The sequence below is a fragment of the Peromyscus leucopus genome, chromosome 8b, assembly GCF_004664715.2.
Source record: "Peromyscus leucopus breed LL Stock chromosome 8b, UCI_PerLeu_2.1, whole genome shotgun sequence".
Lineage (NCBI taxonomy): Eukaryota > Metazoa > Chordata > Mammalia > Rodentia > Cricetidae > Peromyscus > Peromyscus leucopus.
This window is the reverse complement of record NC_051086.1, coordinates 89107544-89135386: the sequence shown is the minus strand read 5'-3', so window position 1 is coordinate 89135386 and position 27843 is coordinate 89107544. Positions and strand designations below refer to the sequence as shown.

The following is a 27843-nucleotide window of genomic DNA, read 5'->3' as shown; positions in this document are numbered from 1 at the left end:
ACTTCCTGTTTCTCTCCACGTCTCTTGGTGTCTCTGTCTCTCTTCTTCCCAGAGCTCTCTCTGTTCGGAAGTCCCGCCTATACCTCCTGTCTAGCTATTGGCCACTTGGCTTTTAATTAAACCAACCACAGTGGCACATCTTTACACAGTGTAGCCATATATGTCACGACACAAGTTGGAGCTCAACACTGCGTGGGCTCCCTGGCTTCCTGGTGTGGATACCCACAGAGCAAGTCACAGGGGAGCGAGCCGGGAGGAAAGGATGCAGGTAGGGCACAGAAGTGCCAGGTTGGGGTTGTTACAGGTGCTGCTTCCTGGGCTAACGGAGAGTAGCCAGGGCTCCAGCAGGCAGTTGGTCCTCACACTCCAGTCTCTGCATAGACTGGGGCTAGAGACGCTTGAGATGTTCGCTGTATCTCGCTCAGCCCTGCAGTCTTGTTGAATATCCACCAGAGTTGGCTGGATGTAGTGTGTAGGCAGAGCACTTGCCCAAGGTGCAAGAGGTCCTGGGTCCCGTCGACAGTTTCACAAAAACAAACCCACAAAGACCAGAGTCAATCAGTAGGCATCAGCTCCCTTCCACGTAGCCGTTCAATGGGTTTACATCCCGCCGTGAAATGAATCCAAAAAATCCACAAGCCTTTCCCATCCTAGAGGCTTCCTCTTTCACCGTCCACTTCTTACTTGGTCCCCATAGAACATTCCAGTTCTCCAGAGGTATCAAGTCACCTTCCTTCTGTTCCTCGGGGACCAGGACACTGTCCAGCTCCACTTCACACTTGCTGAGAGCTTTGCCTGTTGGACTCCTCCCAGAGAGCCTGCTCTGCCGATTGCCCTCCTCACTCCCTACCATAGGCCCCGTTTGTGGTGTTACCATAGAACCGACTGTTCTTAGCTTGCCTCGATGGTTCATGTGGTTATCCTCCCCTCCCCACAGGGGGCTCCTGCTCTCCTGCTCCCTGCCGTTACACACTCAGCTCCTGACATATGTTGAATACTCAGTATGTATTGTTTTAAATAAATGGACACATGGCGTAATAGACGGATATAGGGAGAGGGTATGACGCCTATCTGCTGCTGTTAGGATGAGGTACCACACTGGATGGATGGGAAGTCCTTCTGCAAACAGGCAGTGTGCCCGGGGAGGAGTTTCTACATCAGCACAACACTTGGCCTGCCGTAGGTGTTCAGTAGGTGCTGGAAGCAGGATTTTAGGGGTGAGGTACCAGGTGAGGTAGGTGGGGTTTCCTAAGAGAAAGAGGGAGGGTGAGGCCTCCAATTGTACTGCCTGCTTTTTGGCTAGCCTTGTGTCTCCAGGCTCTGCCTCTTTCTTCCTTCCAGTGGTTGCCTGGCACACAAAAGGCCCCGAGTTCGATCCCCAGCACCAAGCACACAAAAACATCCTTGACCGCTAGTCTCCAGGAAGCATTCCCTTGCCCTGCTCCAAATCGCCTCTGTCTCTGACACGCTGTTGACCCCTTGAATGTACAGGTCACCTTATGGGTGAGTTTCTGTCTGTGTCTGCCTCCGTGTGGGAGGCTGGGATTCCTGCCTCTCCCATCCTACTCTGTCAGCACCACAGCCCTGTGTGATGCTCGCCACGCCCGTGAGTTGCACTTCACAGTTCAAAGGTTGTGCTAGGGACAATGTAGGAGGCAAAGACAATGAACAGTGACAATGCTTGTATATTTGTGGAGAACATCATGGGGTACAGGGAGAAGGATGAGGGGACACAGAGTGCCATGCTGATCTTGGAGGGCAGTGTAGGTTTTCTCTTTCTTTCTTTCTTTCTTTCTTTCTTTCTTTCTTTCTTTCTTTCTTTCTTTCTTTCTTTCTTTTTTCTTTTCTTTCTTTCTTTTCTTCTTCTTCTTTTTCTTTTTTTTTTTTTGGTATTTTTCCAGTCAGGGTTTCTCTTTGGCCCTGGCTGTCCTGAAACTCACTTTGTAGACCAGGCTGACCTCTAACTCACAGAAATCCACTTGCCTCTGTCTCCTGAGTGCTGAGATTAAAGATATATACCACCATGCCATTAAAAAAAGTAATTTTACGCTGGGTGGTGGTGGCGCACGCCTTTAATCCCAGCACTCGGGAGGCAGAGCCAGGAGGATCTCTGTGAGTTTGAGGCCAGCCTGGTCTACAGAGTGAGATCCAGGACAGGCACCAAAACTACACAAAGAAACCCTGTTTAAAAAAAAACAAAATTGGGGGGTGGTGCACCCTTAATCACATCGAGCAGAGCAGCGGATCTCTGTGATGAGCCAGCCTGGTACAAGGAGTTCCAGGAAAGGGCAAGCTACACAGAAAACCCTGTCTCGAAAAACCAAAAAAAAAAAAAAAAAAATTAATGATTTTATATTTCTCTATCCATTCATTCATATTGTGCGTGTGCATAGGCATGCCACAATGTGTATATGGAGGACAATTTGTGAGAGCTGGCCCTCAGTTCTCTCTCTGCCACCTGTCTGTTCCGGGGAACCAAACTCACATTTTCAGGCTGTGGCTAGCACCTTATCTACTGAGCCCACAATACTTTTCTTGTTAAGAGGGTCTGACTCAATTTACCGAAGCAATCCCTGGCTCAGCCACATATGAAATTACATGTGACCCAGTACGTCCCTCCCCTCCCCCAGAAAGCTTAAAACAAAGCGTCTGCTTCTCAGCAGTGAGCACCTGGCTTATAGGGAAGCTGCTGGGCTACCAGGAGGTTAAGTAGAAGTCGGAGGCGCTCTTCTGGGTGACCTATCCATATAGGGCACTAAAGGGAACTGGGATGACTTGGGGGCATCCCTAACCTTTGAAGATGATGTCATCGTGACAACTGATCACCCACAACACATCTCGTGGTCCAGTTCTCCGTAGAGAGAGGCGAGGGCCAACACAGGGCTACATGTCTAGTGGTCTCATGAGCACGCAAGAGGAACTATGCCCAACCCCCCTCCCCCCAAAAAAAACAAACCTGTACAGATTTGCATCATTTGAAGACCTGCTCATTCTTTCCTTCTGTAAATAGACAGGTCTCAAGATTCTGCTCTTAGCTGGGTGTAAGAACACACGTTTGTAATCCCAATGCTATGAGGCAAAAGAAGGAAGATCATCTCAAGTTTGGGGCTAACCTGGTCTCTATATATTAAACCAGTGCCAGTCCAGCCAGGGCTATATGGTGAGACCCTGTCTTAAACAAAGCAAAACACCCCCCCCACCACCACCACCACAATACAAAAACAAATCTCAAACCACCAACCAAGCTGAACTTTGTCCACAGCATGAGGCAGGGCCCAGAAAGCCGGACAAATTGGATTTGATCCCAGGGAGCCAGGCTCCCCAAATGTCTACCATGGACATTCTGCCAACAAGGCACTTAAGTGTCTCAAACTTTCATTTTCTTAATGTTTCCTTTAGTGATTTACTGGGTTTTTTTGTTTGTTTGTTTGTTTGTTTGTTTGTTTGTTTGTTTTTCTGAGACAGGGTTTCTCTGTGTAGTTTTGGTGCCTGTCCTGGAACTCACTCTGTAGACCAGGCTGGCCTCGAACTCACAGAGATCGCCTGGCTCTGCCTCTCAAGTGCTGGGATTAAAGGCCTGTGCCACTGCTGCCTGGCTTAGTGATTTCCTTTTTTAAAAACCTAAATGTAAGCAAAACTTTTTTCTTTTAATTAAGTGGTGTGTGTGTGTGTGTGTGTGTGTGTGTGTGTGTGTGAAGGCCGACGAACAACCCCAGGTGTCCCTCTTAGGGATGTCTTGCTGATTTAGGCTGGCCTGAGTGGTCTGGGATCGCACAGACCCTCCCGTCCCCGACTCCTCGGCGCCACCACACCTCATGTTTGTGCAGAAGCAGTTTACTGACTTCTGTCCCCAGCGCCCCAAGTTTCCTCTTCTGAAGTTCACATAAATGGAAGCATGGAGACCGCTCTCTCTGCTCATCTTGGTCCTGGCCTCTTTTGTTAGGTCACACTTTTGCACAATCCTCTGTCCTGTGAGCATGCCACGCTGCACGCAGCCATGCTGTCACTGATGGGCACACAGACTGCTTTCGGCTTGCAGCTCTTATGAACCAAGCCATCGTGAAAATTCTTGTTGGTGGCTTTTGGTGAGTGCTCTATACTCATTTCAGGAATTCCTGGCTTCCTTTGTGTGCTCAGCTTCAGTAGATGCAGCCAGTTTCTTAAAGTCGGTGTACACACACACACACACACACACACACACACACACACACACACACACACGCACGCACGCACACACACTCCTTGCTTCCAGCCAGTGGAGTTCTAACCGACCCACATCCTTGCCAACATGTGACATCAAGTCTTTGATCCCAGCTCTAGTGGGTATACAATGAGACCATGTGGTGCTTTTAATTTGCATTTCTCCAGTGCCTAATGAAACAAACACATGTTTATTAGCCTCTTGCACATCCTCTTTTGTTATGCATTGAGTTGTTTTCCAGATTTTCTATGTGATTTTCAACTACTTCTATTGACTTTTCCTGCAGGTAAGTAAGAGTGTATTATCTATTCCCTCTATTAATCTTTTGGTGGATATGATTTACGATATGATCTCTCAGTGAACTCTACTTTAAGGGACAATATTACTGTAACTAGAAGCCCTGTGGCATATGTCACAGGCTCTATAAAATAAACAGAATATGTTATTTTCACATTCTAGTCAGCCAGCTTGCTAGTGGGCAGCTATGGCGACCGTCCTGGTCCACACTAACAAGTGTGCTGCAAGTGGAGAGGGGCTGAGGAGATGGCTCAGTGTCCTTGTCCTGAAAGTGTGAAGACAGACGGAGTCCCCGGGACCCATGCAAAAGCCAGGCAGGTGTGGTGGCCGCTATAATCCCAGCACTCAGAAGGCAGGGGCAAGCTGGCTAGCTGGGCTAACTAAATCAGAGGATGCTGGGTTCACCTGCAAGACCCTGTCTCTCAGCAAGTGAAGTGGAGGAGTATGGAGGAAGACAGCCAACACGACGTTCATCAGCTTCAGGTCTTCACACATGCACACACACACAGATACACACACACACACAAACATAAATACATACAAACACACATATACACATCAAAAAAGTAGTAAAAATAAATCTCAGACTGAAAAAGAGGATGCGAAGGACCTCTGGGAACTTTCTCCTTGATGTAATGGGAAAGTTTCACAGAGTTAGAAAAGAAACAACTTCCCAGTCTTGCTGCCCATGGTCATTGTCATCCTCCTGTGTTCTTGTCACGCTGAATAGGAGGTCCTGGCACCCCCTGTAGTCTCACACACCGCCAAACCAGCATGTGAGCCATGGATGCAAAGAGGGTCTTCAGGAGAGGTTGACAAAAAGAGATGGACGATTGAGAAAAGTTTGGTTGACATCAGGTGTGGCAGGAAGTCACGGTGGTGATGTGGTGTTGTGTTGGTGTGGTGGGCAGGGGCTCCTGAGCTAGGAGGGAGCTGGGGTTGGAATGGGGGCTGAACACACAGGAGGGTCCGTGAGATGTGCTGATTGGTTGATGCGAAGGAGGGCAGAGAACCTTCTGGGCTGGCTCCAGGGTTTCTAAGCTAGAAGACTGAGGAGAGAAAAGACGGGAGTAGCATGCCGAGGGAGGGAGATGATGGAATGGATCTCAGAGGGAGTTACCATTCATTCATTCATTCATTCATTCATTCATGTGTAGGTGGCAGAACGCAGCATCACGCCAGACAAGCAAAAATTCTTGTTCTGATGGACTTTCAGGTTTATGGAGGAGACAGACTGGAAAAGGCAAAGACTTTTCCATCAAAGAGGAATCAGTGGGACCGTTGCGTGATCTTTCCTGGGGAGATGTGAACACGTGTCTACTTACCGTGGACAGGGCACCAACAGCGGACCAAAGAGATTATACCACCCAAGTCTAAGTCTTGTTTGTGGAGACAATGATTATTGGGGTTACTTTTCAGGAGTATGGGTGCCTCAGGCGGCTGCATCATGAAAAAGCCCACTTCATCTGGGTCAGATGACTCATACAAGGGACATTTGGAGTTCCCTGTGTTACTTACAACTTTCTTGTGTGTCGTTATACCGCTCTTAAGAATCTCTGGAGCCTCCTTCTCTTCCTCTCTCCCCGGGAGGGAATGCTTCGATCTGCAGCTGGCAGTGCACACCAGCACACCGGGGATTGGTTGTGCATGGACGCAGGGATCTGGGTGGCAGGGTTGGTTGAGAGCCAGCAACTGAAGGGCTTCCGTTACAGTTCTGTGGGTGGGTGAGCCTGCCCAGGGTTGGGCTGAGTGAGCCTAGGAGTGAGGGGGCTAGTGGCCAGCACTCAGGGAAGAAAGGGAGGAGACCCCGAAAGACAGCCACCCTTGGAGCGATGGGTTGTGGTGGACTCAGATGACTAGAAAGGACTTTCTAAGATTTGATAACTGATACGTTCAGTCAAACTTTAACCCCTCGTGTGTGCCAGGCTCTGGGCAACCAGAGATGAAAGGGAAGTCTCTTAGGGAGACAGGCATGTGAATTATATATAGTTAAGCAAAGTACATGAGCAAGGTTCTATTACTATGATTTATGACTGACATACACACACCACCCACTGTGTGGTTACAGAGGGCAGGGACTCACATTTGTGTATGATACATGTGTGTGCATGTGTGTGTGTGCACCCTTGTATGTGTGCATAGGTGGGTGCTCTTGTGTGTGTGCATGCCTGTGGAGGCCAGAGGTTGATGTTAGGTGCCGCCAGCTGGACAGGGACCAGAGGCTCTGTATTCCAGGGCTCTGGGGATGTTGAGGACAGGGCTTTCTTTTAGGTCTTCAGTGTCATCTGGTGCCAGCAAATGCCTTTGTCCAGGCCAAATGCACGCTTTGAGAGCACGTTAGAGAAAGCTTGGCGTGATGGGGCCTCTGGAGAAGAAGGCGCCCCTGGTGGTGTGAGAAGCAGAGATCCAGTACCAGGACAAAAAGAGGAGGGCACAGCTGGGTGGTTGTGGCGCATGCCTTTAATCCCAGCACTCCGGAGGCAGAGCCAGGCGGATCTCTGTGAGTTCGAGGCCAGCCTGGTCTACAGAGCGAGTTCCAGGACAGATACCAAAGCTAAAAAACAAACAAACAAACAAACAAACAAACAAACAAACAAATAAAAAAGAGGAGGACACAGACCACTGAGGAGACCTGGAGGTGTGAGTTAGAGTGGATAGGAAGAGGCAGCCTGAGCAGCACCCACCCTCTGCCTGAGGGACCCCCTCCTCCCTTCTCCCTTTTCAAGCTTTGTCTCTTCTTGGGGCTAGTCCACAGTGGACAAGACACTTGGGTTCTCTCGGCTCACACAAGTCCCAAAGCTCCCCTTCTAGCTCCGGATGTGTCTGCATCATTGACTCCGGTAAAAGGCCTCACGTGCCCCCTGCTGGCATCTCCGCTCCAAGCATCCCAGTCACTCTCTGGGGACAGGGAAGAGCCTGGGGAAAAGCTAGGCTAAGGTACGAGATGAGGGTGGGGGTGTGGAGCTGGCTCGGGGTGTCAGGGGCGGCAGCATCGAGCTGCCAGGGTGCAGGACTGGTTTGTAGTATCCATCTGGATCCTGGAAGCTTCCCAACTGATTCACCTCTTTTTACCCTTTACTCCCTGCTGGGAGTGGCTCTTAAAAACCTAACAGAGGCAGACCTGGGAGCCATAAACCTCTACATTGGTTCTTTCGGGTCTGAAGGGCTTGCGGCTAGTGCAGGGCCAGTCTCCAAAGGTTACGTGCTGTGTGAGTCCCTAAACACGGCAGTTTCAAAGGAAGAAAAGGACCAGGTTAGAGGAGAGGCCTAGCAGGAAAGAAGTCGGGAGATGTGGGGATAAAGGGACAACGGGAAGGGGCGGAAAGAGTTGGCTCAGCGGTGAAGAGCACTTATTGTTCTTGCCTACCACCCTGGTTCGTGTCCCATGCAGCTCACAGCTGTCTGTAACTCCAGTCCCAGATGCCCTCTTCTGGTATTGATGGGCACCAGTCGGGCAGATACATACACACAGGCAAAAACATTCATACACATAAAATGTGCTTCCCCAGCTTTGATGCTGGAGATCCACCAAATGATTCTAAGCAAATGTTTTTCTGGGAACTGTCTCCAGCCCAAGAATGGGGCTTTTTTTGGACAGGGTCTCACCCTGGAGCTCTGGCTGGCCTAGAACTCACTATGTAGACCAGGCTGGCCTCAGACTCATGGAGACCCACCTGCTTCTGCCTCCCAAGTGCTGGGGTCAAAGGCTTGTGCCATAGTGTCTGGCAGAAATGGGACTTTGAAGCGATGGAACCATTCTGTTTTGATTATGGTGGTGGCTGTGAGAATCTGTACAAATGAGAATTCTACATAAGGACACACGACAAAGAGTGTGCAAAGGCCAGTGGAGTAGGCAAGTCCCATAGCACAGCAGGTGTAAGGAGTCCACGCCTCCCAGGACGGACGTGCACAGCAGTTATGTAAGATGTCATGGTGAGGGCTACGTGCTGACAATGACCTGAAACTTCAGCACCAGGAGATCCAGTGCTCTCTTCCAGTCTCAGCACATACCTGCACACACGTGGAACACACACACATACATACATACATACATACATACATACATACACACACAGACACACATACATACACACACACACACACATACACACAGGCATGTAAATAAAAATAAATACATCTTGGAGGAAGAGGAGAGGGAGAAGGAAGAGAAAGGATCTTGGTGTGCTGCGATCCCAGCACTTGGAGTGTGGAAGCCGGGAGATCAGAGGTTCAAGGTTATCTACACAGCAAGTTGCAGGCCAGTCTGACCACATCTGACTCTGAACACAGGAGACACAATCCTTCTGATCATCGCCACCTAGTGGTTGCGTGTGAGTAGCGCAGGATGAAGTGTGTTCTGTCAGCTGGTCCCCACCTCCACCCCTTCTTAGTAGTAGTAGTAGTAGTAATAATAATAATAATATAATAATTAATAATAATAATCTACAGGCTCACTCACCCCTCCAGGCACTCCTCGAAGGCCTGCAGCTGAAGAACACCCAGGCTTGAAAGGCCCAGGAAAGCAGGCTCCCTCCAGCCCTCTTGCCAATCCAATGAGTCCCCTCCTCCTTAGGTCTGACGGGCACTCAGCTGCCTTGGATGCTCTTGTCTCAAAGTATAAAGGGTCCCTTTCCTGAGTGAGGCATTGCTGGGCTGAGCCTTGGGAAAAGACTGCTCCACAGCCTTGGGATCAAAAGACTTATGGGCCCAACAAGATAGTCTTGTGGCTGTCACTCTCCAGGACCCAGACTAGCCTAGAAACTGGGGAATAAAGATGCATGTGACTTCACAAATGTCCTCGCACTAGGTTCATGGCTGGGCAAGCCGCACACATCTCACTGCGTATCCATGCCTGTGGAGGTCAAAGGGCAACTTTTGGGACTCAATTTTTCTCCTCAAGTGGTCAGCCTGGGCAGTAGATGCCTTTACCTGCTGAGCCATCTCGCTGGACTCAAGTCTGAGGTTTTAAATTGGGACAATAACCAGGACTGTGTTTCAAACGGAGGCTGCGTTGGGGATGAAGGAGGGACTAAGTGGCAGTCCAGGCAGATGTTAGCTCCCAAGACCAGGGGAGAGGGGAAGAGCTGGTAAGGCAGAGGCCAAGGACGCAGAGACGGGCTGGGGGGAGCCTGCCACCTTCCCACGCTTGTCCAGCTAGGGGATGACAGAGCCGTTTTCTGGGATACAGAAACCCTAGAAGAGGACTCAGTTTGGCGAAAATAATGAATCCAGTCTCAGGCTAAGGTCTGTCACAGGGCAGACATTGCTGATGCTGTGGATGTCATTCTGGGAATGAGGACAGGGAGGAGGGTCTGGCCTGAGAATTCCTTCTCCATGTGCTTGGCCAGAGGTGGGAGGAACATGAGGGGACCAAGCAAGAGATGTTTCCAGGGAGGCCTGCATGTCTTGGAAAGCCACTGAACCTGGAGACTCAAAGTGTCTATCAGCATGGGTGTGTTGCTGAATCCCCAGGCGTTTCTGTGGTCTGTGTCATGCTGGGGTTGAGGGCAGCGGATGGGACAGCAAACATGGGCGACTTTTGAAGTCGAGCTGTACACAGAGGTACTGAACATCAAAACTGACAACCCAGGTGACCAAATGGTGAAGGAAAGGACAAGTTGTCCTTTGATCTCACACACACACACACACACACACACACACACACACACACACACGTCATAGCATGCACGCAGCTTCAACACACATACACAGCATGTGAACAAGTAAACGTTATCATTAAAGAAGTCTGGCTGTGAGGCGGGACACAACGGCTGTGGTCGCAGAGAAGTGTATGGTGGAGGGTTTCCTTGGGTGACAGTGACTGGAACATGTTCCCATGGGGTCAGGTGGGGTGGTAGTGGATACTGTGGGTGCCACAACCTCCTCTCTTCCACACTGAAGCACCAACTTCCCCTGGGAGTGGAGGCCCAGCTGGTTAGGAATGGCGACCAACGGCTTTCAGCTGAGCCCCTCTGGGACATGCCCAGGGCTGAAAGGAGATATTCTGCCCAGATCTGGGCAGCTTGGGTGGTTAATAGGGCAGCCAGCAGGCCTGGCTTTTTGCCACAGGAGGGACACTGCGTAAGCTCACCCAGAGCTTCTGGGAGCTTGGCTGAGTCTGGACATGGGCCCAGTCTTGTGCCCTTTATCCCTTCGCTGGTGTTGGTCCTGGGTACATCAAGCAGACCTCCTGCTTCTATTTCCTGGTGACTTCAACCCAGCACAGCAGCTCGGTATGGGAGAAGCATGGAGAACCACCGTGGGTATGTTTAGGAAGGAAAGGCAAACTCATCATTATCCCTGGGGATGTGGAGAGCTGGGGAGAGGAGGGTCTGTTCTGGGGCTCACTGTGGTTGCTGTTTCCATCTTTGCTGGGGGCAGAGGCCCGCCATCTGTGAGAGGGAGGGAGGCAGACTGGGGCTGTGAGGAGAGCCAGCGAAAGCCAGCGGTGGGACAAAGGTCAGCACCCCTGCCCCCCACCCCCCAGTGACTGCTGATGAAGATGGTAGGGAAGGTCCCCCAACAAGTAAGATGCAGGGACCGCTGTGGGACCCAGCAACAGTCGCGTGCGTGCTTACCCAAGAGATGGAAGCAGACAGGTTGTGGAATGGAAGCTCACAGCCTCCCCCAATTCACACTGAAGTGCGAGCCCTGGTGTGATGTGCTTGGAAATGGGGCCTTTGGGGGTGGGGCGCCTCGGTTTAAGCAAGGTCATGATTGATGTTGGGATCGGAGTCCTTGGGTGGAAGGACCCGGCCGTTGGCCTCACTGCCGCTTGAGAACACAGCGAGGACGTACAGCCCGCAAGCTAAAGATGCTCTCGCTCCACCCTACCCTGTGACAGCCTCATCTTGAACACCCAGTCTCCAGCCTTGTGAGAAACACATCTCCATTGACTAAGCCTCCGGTCTGCGGCGTTATGGCAGCTCAGGCTCACTAAGCCGGTGTGCCACAGACACACTTGTACAGTAGTGTCTGTCACAACAGCCTCAAGAGGATCTGACCCAAAGACCCTTCAGTTTGCAAATAAGTAAGAAAAGGTCCCAGCACTCGGGAGGCAGAGGCAGGTGGATCTCTGTGAGTTCGAGGCCAGCCTGGTCTACAGAGCTAGGCCAGGACAGGCTCCAAAGCTACAGAGAAACCCTGTCTCGAACCCCCCCCCCAAAAAAAAAAAAAAAAAAGAAAAGGTGGCAGCTGGGCCTGGTGAAGCAGGGTCAGCACTTGGGAGGTAGCAGCAGGATGGTCAGGAGTTCAAGGCCAGTGCTAGCCTTGGGGTGGGGATGCAGACAGACCGAAGACCCGTGCAGCTCTTCACACACCACAGTGCTCAACTACGGACTTGGAAGAGTCCAACATGCTGAAGCTAGAAGCTAGCCTTCTGGGCCATTACCAGAGTACAGTCACCCAAATAGGAGAATAAACATATTTTATTTAACAGTTGTTAGGTTGCCTTAAGACTTTAAATACGTAGGTGTACGGCAAGAGGCCTCCATTTGTTCTCTTCTTGGCGCTGCGACCATCAGGGCTGGGCTTGCGTCAGCCTTAGTCCCTGGGCCCTACGCTCCAGTTAGCATGCGTAGACCCCTGCCCCAGAGCACAGTGCCTGGCACATGAGGGCCCACAATAAATACTGACTGCAAGAAACCAAGGGGCAGTCCGAGAAAAAGGCTGGCATAGTATGAATGCTCAATAAATATCAGCTATTATTGTTTGTTGAGTCAGTGAGGGTAGGTAGAGCGCTCAGATGAACTGAGGTGGTGTGTGCATGAAGAAGGAAGCGGACAGCTGACTCATGTCCAACTCTCTTTGCCCGAGGCTGTGAGTGACCTCTCCAACGGGCCTCTCCCAGGCAAGTGGGTACCAGGGGTACCAGGTAGGCACCCAGCCAGGGTTCAGGCACGGGCTGGGGGCTTCTCTTTATGCTGTTTTTCTTCCACCAGAACAGCTGTGACAAGTTCCCTGCTCCCTGAAGGGACCCCCACCTCTAGCCCATGCAGGGCACTCCAGCATATTTACTCTGCTCTGTCCAGAGGCTGCGCTGCCGTGGGGGAGGGGACTCATCTCCTCCTCTAGAAGCGGGGTTTGCTGCCCGGAGGAGAGTCTTTGCAGGGATTCAGATCACCCTTGGAACCTGAAGTCTCTTGACTTCCCAGTTCCCTGGAATCCTGTGTAGTCGATGCAGGGTAAGCATGTGGTGGGCATGGACAAGCCTTGTAGAGAACAGGTGTGGCCCAGGGAGAGAGGAAAGCCTAGGAAAAGCCCTCCGGTGGCCTGCAACAGGGTGGCACAGGAGCGTCAGGCTGAAGAAAGCAGCCCGCGGCCTGGGCTGGCAGCCAGGGACAGTCCAGCCCTGGCAGCTGGGACAGTGTCAGTAGCTGCTTCAGGATCAGAGCAGGACGTCCTGCATAGCACGGGTCCTACACGGTCTCCACCGAGGCCTGGTGCAGGCCTGAGGAAGCCAGAATGCCTTCATCCAATCCCTCCTCCCAGCCGCGGCCCTAGGAAGCACTCATCCCCCAGGCACATTCTCGCATTCACACAATAGGCGGCGCTGTAATCAAGAAAGGGCCCTAAGGAACCCCTAATGGGGATACAACAGGGAGAAATCACATTTCATGAACTGGGGTCATGAAGGGGGAGTCACCGTATCCTCTGAATCGAGGGGTGCAGAAGTCACAGTGCAGCGGGGTGGGAGGCGGAGAGCCCCAGAGGAGGTCCAGCCTCATGGCCTCAGCCACCCAGGGTCCGCAGTCAGTGCGGCGGGAAGATGTCCGCGCACTGCTGTAGGATGAGCTCCACCACCTGGTTCTGGAACACCATGGTCATGGGCATGCTGGCCTCCTCTATCTCAGGCCGCAGCAGTGTGGGCCCGAACACTATGGCCACATTCTGTACAGACATACGGTTCTGCTCGCCGTGCTGGATCACCCTGCAGTGGGAACCGTGGGACCAAGAGCTCAGAGGTTGGGGAGTCTCTCAACAGGGGCTTCCAGCCACGACCAGCCCTTCCTTTCTGCCCCGGGGAGTCTGGCTTGCTCACCGGCACAGGTGCTGGATGAGCAGCCGGAGCGTGTCGTGGTTGGGGGTGGGCAGCGTGCGCACCAGGTCACGCACACAGCGGCTGCGCTGGGCCGGGTCCTGCAACTCTGGGTGGAGGAAGGGACCAGAGACGGTCTGCTGGCTGTGACAAAAGTGGCCCAACCTCCCCACCCGTCCTCTCCCTGAGCCGCTCACTGATGGCCGCTATGAACTGGTGGAAGTGCGAGAAGGGGAACAGGGGTTCTGGCAGCTCTCGGAAGAAGAGCTTCAGGGCGCCCGTAATCACGTGGACGTCCTCCCAGCGCCCATCGTCCAGGTCCAGGCGCTCATCTGCGGTGAGGAGAGGGCGGGGGTCGGGGTGGGGATTGAGAGGCAGTCAGCCCCCGCTTGTGCTTTCAGCCCCCAGGGTAAGGACTGGGGAAGAACCTCACCGTGATCCACCTTATAGCGCAGCTTCTGGATGGTGGCCAGGTTCCCACTGATGCGGTAGAGCCCGTCGATGTCCAGCCCTGAGGGAAAGGGAATGAATGGCTGACCCTGGAAGGGCTTGGGGCCCTAGCAATTTCTACTCAGGATCTCCGCATCTCCTTCTCCTTGACCCTGTGCTCCCCCAGGGGTCTCCCCGCTTTGCTCCTAGAAGCCGGTCAAGGAGCGCTGCCCTGCCTGCATGCTTGCGTACCCCGGGCCTCGACGGTGCGGATGCATTGCTGCACGAAGCGCGGCACGGGGCTCCTCTCGCGCTCACACAGATGAGCCAGCGCACATCCAAACACCTGGTCTGGGGGAGAGATTGGTCAGCGGTGCCCAGACCCGGGCCACCTGAACCCGGATCCCGGCGAGCTGCGGGTACCTTTGATGTAGCCCCGGTCCCGCAAAGACTGCAGGGTGGGTCGTCTCTGCAGGAATTTGCGGAGCTTGTGCCGGACCCTGCTCAAGTCGCTCTCCTGGCCTCCGGGGCTCAGCGAAGGTGAGGCTGCCACAGACCGAACTCAGTCAGTAGGTGGCAGTGACAGCACCGACCCTAGACCCCAGCCAGGGCACCCCCCTCCCCGCGGACTCTTTGGTGGTCTCCCCACCTGGCCCCACTGCACACCTGCATGCGCGTCCTCCTCCCGCCAGCTTCCGAGGCGCTCACTGGACCCGAAATCAGCACTGCTGGGCTCGCCTTCCTCCCCCTGGAGCAGCAGGCCTGCCGACTGGAATAGACAGCCTCAGAGAAGCAAGGCCTGGGGCCAGCGGGGGCCTCTCCCCAGCAGCTCTGGCCTGGAGACATCCCAGGAGGAGCCTGCTTTCTCTTGGCAGGTTACTGTCTAGGAATCAACTTCCACTTTCCCTGGCTGCCGAGTCCTCCTGGGGCGGCAGGATCACTCTACCCTCCCCATTTCTTTCTTATCCAGGCCATCTTCAGGCGCCTCCCAGCTCCTGACCTCCTCACATAGCACTCCCGTGAACTTGAAGTTCCCATTAGGTCAGACCACGGCTGATCGCACCAACGTTACCTTCTGCATTTGGACTCCTGCTTCTCCTAACACAGTCACAATCTGTACCCAGCGCTAACTCATATGGAATTCAGAATCAAATACTGTCAGGCCGATGCCACAGCTATGTAAATAGCTGTTGACTCTGCATGCTAGGCCAGTCTGTCACCGAGCTGTGTATCCACAAGGCGTGATTGACACCACCAGGGCAAAGCACTTGTCTAGCAGACAGAAGGCGCTTGAATTCAGTCTGTTGACCCTTCATCTCCTAGTTTCAGCTGTCACTCCTGCCTGAGTCCCGTTCCCACCGTCTTTATGTACTTTCCCACCTGCCACCCTTATAATGAGAAGCTTCCTCAGGTTGCGCCTGCCTCCCGCATCATCCTGCGAGAGCAGCCCCAGAGCTGGAGTCACAGGCTTCTGGAAAGGCCCTCTTATCAGCAGATAGGCTGCTCTCACAGGGTATGGCACTATCCCACTGGTGTCATGGGTTCTCTGTGTGTAGCTGAGGGTCCTGCGTAAAAGGCCCACGTCCCTCTCTGTCAGCCCCGAGGCCCCAGGCTCTGCCTACCAGCTCCTCGATGCCTTCGGCAATGGCCTTGTGCCAGGTGCTGATGATGGCTTCTGAGTCATGCTGGATCAGATACTCGGAGCCATCTCGGCTTCGCAGCTGAAGGGACACAAGTCAGTCAGTTACCCCTGCTCTCTGGGTCTGTCTTGGGAATGTGTATGTGTACTGAGAGGGAGGTGACCTGTCCCTCCCCAAGAGACTCAGAGACTACGAGAGCAAAGGCCTCGAACCAGATCCAAGTCGTCCTCTTTGTTTAATGCTGTGGGTGACAGTGTTTGTGACAGGTGGACTAAGTGGGGTCCAGTACAGTTGAGTCACTTTCCTCATGGGCACACAGCCAGTAGTGACAGAGCAGAGCTCTGCTGGCTGGGGTCATGGCTGCCCAACACAGAACACAGCAGGCCTCCCCCGGGGCACTGGCAAAGGGATAGAAAATTCCTGTGGGAGCCTGGCTGCTAGAACAGCAATGATTAAAAAAAAAAATACATAGGAGAGTAGAACTAGATCATGGCTGGCCCATGGCTGACTCCAAACATGCAGAGTTGTTGCAGCCGCAATGTCTAGCTTTGGAAGGACATATCAATCCAGCCCTTCGGTCCAGAGAGAGGCAGACAGCAGCACTCACTGGTGGCTCACAAGCATCCAGTTCCAAGGAATCCAATGCTCTTTTCTGACTTCTGTGGGGTACTAGGCACACTGTGACACACACACACACACACACACACACACACACACACACACACACACACAGATACATAGAGGAAGAACACATAAATCTAGAATTGAATAAAGCTTGGAGAATCATCAAAAACGAAACATCCAAGCTCCCTGCAGAGTGTCTGGACTGTGCCTCTGATTTTCTTCATAATATGCTATCTGAAGCAGACCTAAGGACCTGGCTCAGCTTCCATGGAGCTCTTTGGAAGAGCATATATTCCTCTAGGCCCCAGGTTCATAGGGCTACACATTAGAAAGTTCTTTAAGAACCAAGGGTTAGGAAACGTTTAGATTCCCTGGAACCCACAGAGGCTCCCTTCCTAATAGTAAAGATCTGTGTAACTGACTCCTGTCCCTCTTCTCTTTTGCTGTCTGAAGAACTAGAGCTAAGTTTCTCTCGGTGACCACCAGGGCGCACGTCCTATTCACTGTCTGCCCCTAGCTCCCCCCATCCCGGAACATCCCTAACTTGTTTTCCCAGCTACTGGCTTGGCTACTTTTTTTTTTTTTTGGTGGTGGTGGTGGTTGGTGGTGGTTTTACCAGTTCATTGCCTGTGGGGTGTGTGCCTGCATGGGTGTGTGCATGCAGGTGTGTGCAGAGTTCAACCTCGGGTGTTATTCCTTAGGCGCTGTCTACTTTGTTTCTGTTGTGGACAGGGTCTTCCCTGCCCTGGGATTGCAAGCATGTGCCACCATCAGACTTTTGCATGGGTTCTGGGGATCAAACTCGGGCTCTCGAGCTGGTGTGACAAGCACTTCACCGATTAAACCATCAGCCCCTCACTGCCTGTGTCTTCTAGTGTTCTGCCTCACAGCCCTTAGGGACTGTCAAAACCCTGAACAGCGAAGGGCGTGGCACTATGAGGCCCTTGTGTGGCGAGCCCCAAGAGTCTTCTTGCTCTACCTGCTGGGGGAACCTGACCAGCTTGTCACTGTTCTATTCACTGGGGACCCAATAAAAGCTGGAATCTGGGCTCTGGCCAGTGAAAGCAGGTCCCTGGCTCAGCCCATCACAGTGAGTGGCTAGAGTCAGAGTTTCTGGTCTCAGGCTGGTGGCTGAGAGAAGAAGACCACTCTGGGGACGGCGGTTTCATCTCCCGGAGACCTGCTTCTTACCCTCAGTGGCAAGGGGGTATTAACTCTTACCCAGAGTGGGGGCTTTGGACAGCATGATGGCAGAAACACTGAACCCAAGATGGGGCAGCCTTGATTTTGGTCTTGAGAATTACGACCCTTCTTTCTGCAGGTCCCTACTCCTGGGCCCTGTCTGTAGTGGGATTCATGGGCCCCTTTCTCATCATTCACGGGCCCCACTCACCTCTAACACGTTCTTCTTGCTGGATTTGTCTTTGGGGGCCCAAGAGAGAGAGGCCCCCTTCAGTTCGACTGTGTACTCAGGGGTGGAGAGCTTGGAAGGCTGCCTCTGTGGGGGACGGGAGGAATGGAGCAAGCAAGATTATAAGGGGCATCCACCCAGACTGGGCTCTGACATGCCAGCCTCCTGGTGCATCTCTGTCCTAGAACCTGCTGGACAGCAGGAAGGAAGGAGCCCAAGCCCATGTTGTGAGCAGGTATGCCAGGCCTCAGCCTCCCTCTCTCCAGACTGGAGCTGTCCATCCCCAAGGACTGTTCCTCAGGCCCCAAGTGACTGGAGCGGCTTGTACTGTGGTGAATCTGGCATCATTGCCACCCCCCCACACTCCTTGGTACTTGGGTACCCATCTTTCAGACCAGCCTTTCTCAAACCAGACCAGAAAAAAAGATCAGAAAGTGTCCCTTGCTCAGGGACAGGTCTCACCAGGCCGCCTGCAGCTGAGGTCTTTGAGTCCTTGAAGAAAGTCAGGACGCCGCCCTCCAGCACCGTCCAGGAGGCACTCCAGTGTTTCTTCCTGAGTATGGAGGGAAGTGGGGGTGGGTGGGGCTTAGATTTGCTCCTAATCTGGAGGACTCACTCCCTCCCCCCCACAGGACATAGAGTTTTAAGAACACAGCTCTGGGCCCTGGCCTGAAAGAGATGGATTCCCACCCCTAATAGCTGGTAGCCAAGGAACCTTAGGTGCCTCAGTTTCCTGACAGGGCCCCGGATGAAGCTGCTATGAGGATTAGTAAGTGTGTGGCATGAGGGAGCTTAGCACTTGCTGAACTTCGTCATCAAGGTCCACTCCACCATGGTTGGAGTCGGGACAGGCCCTCACCGAAGTCTCCTCCCCTTGTCCACTGTCTTGGTACGATGAAGTACTCCTGCCTTGTCCAGTGTCTTGGTCTAAGAGAACGGGGGTGGGGGGGGGAGAGGGAATGGTTATGAGGGGGCAAGCAGTAAGGGACGAAGCTAGCATCTCCTCATCTGGAAGTTCCCCCACAGGCTAGGCCTGAGGCTCACTGAACCCTGCCACCCCGCCCCCCCTGCTGTGAGGGAGGGTGATGTCCCTACAGGAGCAGGCACAGGGAGATTTCTCCAGGACTCCCTCTGCTCTGGGGCTTATAGAGAAGGGAGGAATATATTCCACCAATCCCTGACCCCAGACTCCATGGCCCTTTCCCACCTTCTCCTCTGGAGGGCTAGCCTGGGCTGGCATGTCACTGTCCTGGCTGGATTTGCGAACGCTTCGAGGGGCAGGGATCGGGACCTGGGGAGAGAGACGCTGTGACCAATCACCCCCTCCACCCTCCCCGGCTCTCTCCCTTCTCCAGCTGTTTACCTGGGGCAGCTCCCACCGGACAGAGGAGTCCTCTGGGTTGTAGAAATACGGCTTTCCATGCTGGTCCTCCAACTTCACCCACTGTGGACACAGGGATGGTCAGGGCCCTCAGCCCCGAGTCCAGGATGGTACCAGGGGCCGAGCACCCGACTTAGCAATGAATGGCGTGGGGTCTGCACTTTTGGTCTTGAGGGAGGTCCTAGTTGAGGAAGTCTGGGGAGGGAGGGACAGCTGGAGGGGGTCCGTCAGCTAGTGATGTCCTACCTGCTCTTGAGTGAACTGGTTGGTGTAGAGCGTCTGCTTGTTTGGGGTGATGTGACAGTCCCAGCCAGGGGGTGCAGCCACGGGAGAAGTGGGGCCAGCATCACTGAAGGAGCCCACAGGAGAATAGTCCTCCTCCGGGTAACTGGCCAGCAATTCCGGGTAGTCTGTTTCAGGAGTCGGGGGCTGCAGGGACCAGAAGATGGCGTCAGAGGTTCTCGTCTCCTGCCTCCTCCACTTAGTACCAGACTCACCTATCACCCTCTAGCCCTTGGGGCCAAGAAGCAAGAAAAGGAGTCAGAGGCCCTCAGGGACGGCTCTGTCCTTACTCTCTGGTCCTTGAGAAGCAAGAGGTGGGGTCAGAAACGCTCAGAGGTGGCCCTGTCCCCATTCTCCGGTTTCTGATTAAGGAATCAAAGATGCTCTGAAATGCCCGCCCCCCTCCCCGTCCCACCCCTTTCCTCTGAACCCCGAGAAGTAGGAGGTGGGATCAGATGCCCTTGGAGTGGCCCCGCCCCTCACCCTCTGTTGGCCCGGGCTTCGCGGGCTCAGGCTGGGTTGCATCTCCAGCTGCTCCTGGAGCTCTTCGTCCAGGTCCTCAGTCTCGTCCTCCCAGGCCGTCTCACCCGTCAAGGGATTGTAGAAGAACACCCTGCGACTCTCCTCATCCCAGTACTGGCCCCACTCTGTCGTCTCCAGGCTCTCCCCGCTGCCCACGGAGGCCCGGGAGGTGGCCGGGCTGGTGGCGCCTTCAGAGGCCTCAAAGGGTGACTCCCAGGTGGTCACGCCCGTGTCGGGGTTGTAGTAGTAGGGGCGCCCAGTGTCCGTGTCCGTGTGCGTCTCCCACACTGGGCTGAGCCGAGGAGGAGCGGCGGCAGAGCGCGGCGAAGTGGCCCGAGCTTGCCTTTCTACGTTTGCGTACACTGGCTCCGGGGGGTCATCCACCTGCGGGGGCAGAAGCAGACGACTTTTGGGGCAACTCCAGAGTAGTCACACGGTGTGGCCTTGGACATTTGCAACCTGGGCGACCTTCAGCAAGCGCTGGTACCCCTCTGACTCAGTTGCCCTGGGTGGAAAATGTGTGCTTTGCCCATGCCAGAAATTATGGTAAAAGTAAGGAAACGCTGTGGAAAGTGCGGCCTGAAGCAGTGCGCGCCACAGATGGGGAGGTCAGTTTGTTAATCTTACAACAATAACTCAGCTCTCGGGAGTCTGCACTCAGAGGAAGGGGACCATCGGCAGCAACAGACCAATGGCCTGGGGCCTGTTTTATCGTGGGCCTCATTTGGGGTCCTTTTGCAATCCACGGCCCCACTGAAGGCTCCTGTGATGGAGTCCCTACCGCTAGGGGCAGGTTTAGGAATGAGAGAGAGAGAGAGAGAGAGAGAGAGAGAGAGAGAGAGAGAGAGAGAGAGAGAGAGAGAGAGAGAGAGAGAGAGAGAGAGAGAGAGAGAGAGCGCAGCCTGATGGGTTGGAGAATAAAGGGTCAAAGAAAGGAGAGGCCCCTTTCCCCCACAAAGGAGTGGGGCATCTGGGGTTTCATCTGGCTAGTCACAGAGGAGAAGCTGGTGTGAGTCACACTTTCTGCCTCCCCCGTGGGCAGAGGGGCAAAGTCTGAGGCCCGCAGAGGCCCATCCATCACCTGCCTGGGCTTGGGCTCTATTTCCTGCCACTCCTTGCTCGCTCTTGGCCTTGAACTTCAAGCTCTAGTTACACGGCGGCAGTCACAGGTCCCCACCCTCTGCTGGACCTTCTGGGGCCCAGTGCATTCAGCTCCTCTGCAGCCTGTCTGTGTCCAACTCCACCTGCTCACCCACCTGACAGTTTGTTCTTCAGGTCTCAGCTCCAGAGAGTGTCAGGTCCCCACATCTCTCCCCACATCTCCCCAGATCCCACCAACATGCAGCCCAGCAACGCCAACCCCAAGAGAGACAGGCAGCCTCACCGTCAACCCCGAGGCAGCAGGAATACATGGGGGGGGGGGGTGGGTTGATAGTCTCCTAAGAATAGACAATGCTCCCAGTTGCATTACTGTATTACAGTACACCCCAAAAGCTAATAAGGGTGGCCTGGGGAGAGTGCTCACACGGCATGCCCACATAGAACTCTGGATTCGATTCCCAGCACTGCACACAACCAGGCCTGGCAGTACATGCCTGTAACTCTAGCACTCAGAGGAGCAGAACTTCACAAGCTCCAGGTTATCCTCGTCTACATGTGGAGTTTGAAGCCAGGTTGGGGTCCATGAGACCCTGCCCACAAAGGACCAAAGTCAAACAAAATGCTGACAAATGGTCTATCTGGGCAGTGTGATTATAGGGGTTACGTTTTTGGGGTAGTGCTGCTGCTGCTGGGTAACTGAACCCTGGGTCTCAATTACAGAAGGCAAATAAGTACTCATCCATTGAGCTCCGGCTCTGAGCTCTTTTTCCTTTAAAATTTTTGGAGATTCCACTTTTTCTAACAGTATTTTTTTTTTTTAAATGAAAACACAAACTGGGCTGCCAAGATGGCTCAGTGGGTGAAGACATCTGCTACCAAGAGTGATGACCTGAGTGTGACTTCACCACGTGGTGAAGGGTGAGAACTAACGAACTAACTAGCACAGAGTGCTTTCTGTCCCCCACGTGTGTGCTGTGACACACTCACACAAAGACACAATCATCACAAATGTTGGCTGAGATACCCGTGTAAGGGGAGGCCTGTCGTTCTCTCAACGTGGCTTCTCCCTGTGTTTTAGGAAGAACATAAAAAGCACTCATTGGGGCTGCAGAGATGGCTCAGTGGTTAGGAACACTTGCTGCTCTTGCAGAGGCCCTGAGTTCAGTTCCCAGCACCCCTGTGGCGGCTCACAACTCTCTAACTCCAGTTCCAGGGGTTCTGATGCCCTCTTCTGACCTCTTTGGGCACCAGGCACACATGCGATGCATGTACATACATGAGTGTTTGTATTCACACACAGAAAAATAAGTAACTATTACACCCCCACCCCCACCCCCGGCCACTCATCTCACAGATTCCTCTGCTCTGTTGTGCGGCAGGAACCGAGCCTCCAGGCGCTGGGGATGCGGCAGAGAACAAGTGGAGGAGGCCAGTCCCTGCTTGGCAGAACCGGCCTCAAGTGCACACAGGGTAGGTGCGGGGTGTGGTAAGCGCAGCTTGTCAATGACGGGGTCACCACTGAGAAAGACTGCGTGGGGGGGGGCAGCGGGAGGGCTCAGCAGTTAAAGTGGGGGGGCAGCAGGAGGGCTCAGCAGTTAAAGGCACTTGCCGCCAGGCCCGACAACCTGAGTTGGAACACCGAGACCCACAGGGTGGAGGGAAGGAGAGAACTGAGTCTGCCCAGTTGTCCTCTGACTTCCACGTGTGTGCCGTGGCACACGTGATGGTGTGTGCAAGAAACAAATACATAAAATAGAATAAAAAGACACGTAAAGGCACCGCGAGACACGGGAGGCTAGGCCCAGGACGCAGGTGCTGAGCCGAGCCCAACAGTTCTTCTCCTTTACCCCTCCATGCTCATGCACGCGGTGGAGACAGGACCTTCTGCACACTTCTCCTTTTCCCTGACCCCAGACCTCATGTGGATTCCTGTATTTCAGCTGCACCAGGCTATCCCACCGCACCAGAAGCAGCACCTATCCGCTGCCTCGATGACCACTTCCTTAGGCTGTCCCCTTGGCCCGTCTGCCCTCTCTCCTGTCCTCCCCACACTGACTTTGCTTCTTAGGGAGCCTCAAGTCACAGCCTCTCAGGGCAGAGATCTAAGCTGCTCACCGCTTTGTTAGGGTCCAGTGGCATTCTGCCTTGGAGGCTGGGTAGCTGCCCACCTTCCTTCCTTCCTTCCTTCCTTCCTTCCTTCCTTCCTTCCTTCCTTCCTTCCTTCCTTTTTCTCTCATTCCTTGTAGATGTGGATGTGGATGTGGGGTGTGTGTGTGTGTGTGTGTGTGTGTGTGTGTGTGTGTGCATGTGTGTGGTCTCAGGTTGACAGTGGCTGTCTTCCTCGATCACTCTCCACCTTACATATTGAGGTGGGGATCTCTCACTTGAAGCCGGAGCGCACTGACTTGAACTAGCCGGCTTGCTTTAGCGATCCTCCGTCTCTGCCTCCTCAGCACTGGGATTATAGGCAGACTGCCATGTCCACCTGGCTTCTACATGGGTGCCAGGGATTCAAACTCTGGGCCTCATGCTTACACAAGTGCTCTACCCACTGAGCCGTCTCTCCTTTCCCAAGGCACGCACCTCTTCTTGTGAGTGTGACATTGGACGATGTGCGGACGCCACTACCCCCATCAGGTGAGACAATGCCCTGAAGCTATAACAGATCTATTCAAACGCTGCTCTGATATGCAAGTCCATCCTGTGGCGAATGTCAGAAACACAAACTCATACCCACTGGGCAGAATGTGAGAAAGGATTTGCTGGGGAGGAAGGTTTGAGCCACAGAGCCCAGGAGATTCACTGAGACGGGACAGACACCATAATTAGAGGGAGCAGAGAGGGAGCAGAGAGGTCTCCTGCCCCACACCTAGATGCACTGGGGCGGAGGCCTTGCCTATTCCAGGACTGGGATGGGGCACAGGGTGGTGGTGGTTGGAAGGGTCCATGAGGGTAGGGGGATGCTGTGATGCTGCTGGGCTCTTTGGAGCAGGGATGATGCTTGACAGGTTACTGGAGCTAAGGAGCTCCCATAGGGACACACCAGCAGGTATGGGGGCACTGAGGAGAGAGAGGTCAGGGTTATCGCAAGAAGAGAACCATGTGGTGGGGGCGGGAAGCGTTGGGAAGCCATGCTGCCCCGGAGACACCAAGTGCATGAGGTGGGAGAGAGGGACCCTCACAGAGGCAAGCAGGCACAGCCCGCTCCTCTTTGAAGCTGCAGCCATGGAACTGTAGTTCTCACTGGTCCCTCAAACTCTGGACCTCTCCATGGACTCTCCCCACCCCTGCCCCGCCCCCAGGGATGAGCTGAAGGGGCTTTCCTCGGCTGGCAGGGTCCAGCTGGGCTCTCGTGGCTCCAGGGTCTGTGTAGGCCCTTCACTGTGCTTTTTTTTGGGGGGGGAGGGGGATAGTGTGGCTTGCCATGCTGGCCCCCACTCTGGAGACCCACACGCAGCCATAGCCTAAAAATAGCATCAAGGGCTCCTAAGCTGTACCTATAGACTCGGGCCTGAGTGGGGAAGAGGAAGAGGCCTCCCCACCTCAGGTCAGAGGACGGAGCCAAGAGAGACCTTTCCTCTCACCACAGACACCCCCTTCACTTCCTTATGGTGATGCACTCCTCGCCTTCAATCCCCCCCTCTCGTCCACAGTGGTGGAAGCCCTGGTTCTCTTGCCCCAAGCTGGGGATCTCCGATCCCTCTGTGCACCCTTCCTTGGACAGGAAAGGCCTCTAAGAAGAAAAGTGCCTAGACCACCCGACGCAAACTCTTCTGAGCTCTGCAGTCGGCTACTAACAGAGTGGGGTCCAGGCCTGCTGCAGCTCCGAACCCAGAAGGCCCCCGGCCACCCCGTCAGAGGCCGAGCCTGCCCCAGAGTCCTTCTGGCCTTACCTGTGCCCTCAGGGCCCGGCTCTGCCTCCTGGCCAGTTTTGCAATCATGTCCACCATCCCGGCCCCTCTGAGTTGCTGGGAAGGAGCCTGAGAAGATTTTTTTGGGGGGTGGAGCCCAGGACCACAACTCTGGGCTGGCACAGGGTAACTGGGAAACAAGAAGTTGCCTTGAGATGGCGGGAGGCTGAGGCTGTGACTGGTTTCCTGTCAGGGCTGCGGAAGTGCCTGAGACAGGGTTGCCTCTGGGTGGGGGGTGGCGCAGGTTGGGGTGTTTTCATGTTTCCGGGGCTCCTCCGCGAGTTGTGCCCCTGTCCTCGGTGCTCTGGTGACAGAGGAGATTTAAACTCCAACCCCAGACGCAGCTCAGAGCAGCCTGTGCCGAGATGCCCACACACGAGTCCCAGGTGGATGGAAGATGTGGCTCGGGCAGGGACAGGTGAAGGAAAGGCTGAGGAGAGGGCTGCAGCCTGGGCTAGCCTAGGGTACTTAGTGGCTCCCGCGGCAGACACAAGACGGTGAGTGGCTGTGAACTCCCCCGAGGCCCAGGAGAATGCGGAGAGAAAAGGGGAAGGTGTGGAAGATTCAGACGAGGAAGGGGTTTGGACGCATGTGGCGTGGGGAAGCTGGTGTCTAGACTCTGCCAGCCATGAGACCAGAAGAAGGGACAGTGACCACACCACCGTCTTCCCACTGACCACCTGGCGCTGCCTCCTCCAGACTTGGTCACCAAGCCGCACCTGTCCTCCTCCGCCTGGCTGGCCGCACGCACCCATCCCCACAGGGGCCCCTCCATCTGTGTGTGAACCTGTCCACCCTCCACAGAGGACCCAGAGAATGGAGGACGCCGGCCAGCTGCTCCTCCTTCGGCGTTCTCCTCCCTCCACAGCCCCCAACCCAGCCACACACAGTGACCCAGCACACCCCAGGGGAGCAGCTGTGGCTGCTCCACCGAGTCCCTGGCGACCACCTTGTCTGTCCTGCCCCTCCCCAGGGTGCCCTTCCTTCATGAGCCCTGCTGTCCCGTGAGTCCCCAGCTTGTTTCCAGTTTAGACTCTGACGCCTGGCCTGGTGTCACACGATGTCACAGAACGGAGATGTGACATAGAATTGAACCCTCGGTGAGAGCATGGAAGACTCAGGCTCGGTGGTCCTCCACCATTTCGGCATCCTGCCATCGCCCCATCGGAGCCCCATCGGGAGCCCCCAGGAGGCTTGGTCCACTGTACTGGGAAGCCTGTGCCGCTCTGGATGCACAGGCTGGCTCTCAGGCTAAAGTGGCTTCCCTCCCCCCAGCAGGCGGAAGCGATGCCCACAGCTGGTGCCCACAAAGCCACCAGGCTGAGAGTCACACAGCAGGAGAGCCAGAGCCAGCAGCCCAGACTGGCAGCCTGTCGCTCCATCTGCTTCTCCCAGCGGGGCCTCACCTTCAAAACCCTCCTAGGAAGGGCGGGCTGCTAGCAGACAGACAGTACAAGAGGGAAACCTTCCCTCGGGGTTGAGAGGTAAGTAAGATAAATGTCCCCAAACAGGGGGCATGCAATGGCACATGCCTGTAATCCCAGCACTCAGGAGACTGAGCTGGCAGGGCTGTAAATTCAAAGGCAGCCTAGAATTTGTCCACTGTAGCCTCTGGACTATTTAGTGAGAATCTGTGTCCACAGAGAAACAAAAGAGAAAGAGAGGAAAGGAGAGAGAGAGAGAGAGAGAGAGAGAGAGGGACCCAAATCGACCACTCAGTCAGACTGGCAGGAACCGGCCTCCGTCCGTCCACTCACTGAGCCTGCCGCTCTTAGCCACCCAGATTGGGTGGAGGGACAGCAGGAAGAACTGCGCTTCTTGACTCAATGTTGTCACACGGTGGGTCCCTCCCCACTACACCTCCTATGGGCCAGAGACTTGAGTTCCCCTCTGTATCCACCCAGGCCCGGCTGAGAGCTGCATGCTCACGACTGTACAGGGGCCATGGGCGCGGCGCGGCGGGTGGGGTGGGGGTGAGCGGCGGGGGGGGGGGTGGGGGGGCGGTGATCAGGTGCTTTCACTGCAGAATCCTAGTCAAAGCATTTCACTGCTACTGGGAGCCCCGGCCTCAACTGAATCCTAAAACCAATGGGTTCAGGGCTGAATTATCTTGATAAACACAGACTGACAGACATCCAGAGGTGTGGGGGCTGGAATTTGTGGAGCCCACTTTCTTTGGCTATAGCACGGAGCCTGTCTTCCTCCCCGCCCCCAGGGCTGCTTTCTGTGAAGGCCCAGCTGGCCGCGGAGTTCCCACACCCACGGGGCCCTGGTGAGAAAGCAGGGCGTGCCTTCTCTTTTCCTGGTTCTGGGTTTCGGATTGGGCACCCTCAGCACCGGACTCTGCCCCAGCCCCTGGATGACCTCACGGAGCTGCCTGCTGGGCCTGCTCCTCCTGGGTGGGCAAGATCTGGGTGAGGCTTCTCCCTGGTACATAACTAGAAGCAATGCAGGCAGAGAGCCTGCAGAGTCCACCAAGGAACTTCTGGGCTGGCAGGAGGGCTGTGGCTTTGAGCCAAGCGGCAGAGGTAGGAAAGTGTGACCAGGGGCGGCTTTACCCACCCACTCCTCAGACGTCTCCCCCGCTTCAGTGCAGGGCACAGGGCCTCCTGTTCTGTAGGCTTCTCTAACCCAGATCCTTACCGCCTCGCCGGCTGGGGAGGCTTCACCTCCAACCTCCATCCACCCTTGTTTTGATTACCCTGGTTCTGCTGAAGTTTTATAAACTTAGCGCTTTCTGCCCCCCCCTGTGAGTGTGTGTGTGTGTGTGTGTGTGTGTGTGTGTGAGAGAGAGAGAGAGAGAGAGAGAGAGAGAGAGAGGAGAGAGAGAGACAGAGCCTCATACACCAACCCTTTCATGATGGTTTACACTCTATGTCTTATGATCTTGGCACTGAAGAGGCTCAGGGCAAAATTTGATGCAAAATAAAGAAAAAGAAAAGTTCACAAAGTTCTTTGTTGTTGTTGTTGTTTTCAAGACAGGGTTCTTCTGTGTAGTTTTGGTGCC

General features: G+C 54.4%; 1 protein-coding gene across 2 annotated transcripts in view; it reads right to left on the bottom strand.

Annotated features, from left to right (window-relative positions):
- Positions 1-11907: 11907 nt before the first annotated feature.
- Positions 11908-27843, bottom strand: part of Arhgap27 (Rho GTPase activating protein 27) — a 29008-nt gene continuing 13072 nt past the window's right edge. The window contains exons 1-16 of one of the 2 annotated variants that reach the window (XM_028882659.2): positions 24819-25226; positions 19786-20208; positions 19267-19449; positions 19003-19083; positions 18847-18930; positions 18499-18566; positions 18102-18192; positions 17622-17726; positions 15587-15685; positions 14631-14733; positions 14388-14510; positions 14217-14315; positions 13969-14046; positions 13733-13867; positions 13539-13644; positions 11908-13427 (exon numbers count right to left, since the gene is read on the bottom strand). In XM_028882659.2, coding sequence (XP_028738492.1) covers positions 13250-13427; positions 13539-13644; positions 13733-13867; positions 13969-14046; positions 14217-14315; positions 14388-14510; positions 14631-14733; positions 15587-15685; positions 17622-17726; positions 18102-18192; positions 18499-18566; positions 18847-18930; positions 19003-19083; positions 19267-19449; positions 19786-20208; positions 24819-24875 — 2013 coding nt within the window. In that variant the 5' untranslated portion in view covers positions 24876-25226 and the 3' untranslated portion in view covers positions 11908-13249. Of the gene's footprint in view, positions 13428-13538; positions 13645-13732; positions 13868-13968; positions 14047-14216; positions 14316-14387; positions 14511-14630; positions 14734-15586; positions 15686-17621; positions 17727-18101; positions 18193-18498; positions 18567-18846; positions 18931-19002; positions 19084-19266; positions 19450-19785; positions 20209-24818; positions 25227-27843 lie in introns of those variants that run through there. The other variant, XM_028882658.2, reaches the window with a different exon arrangement.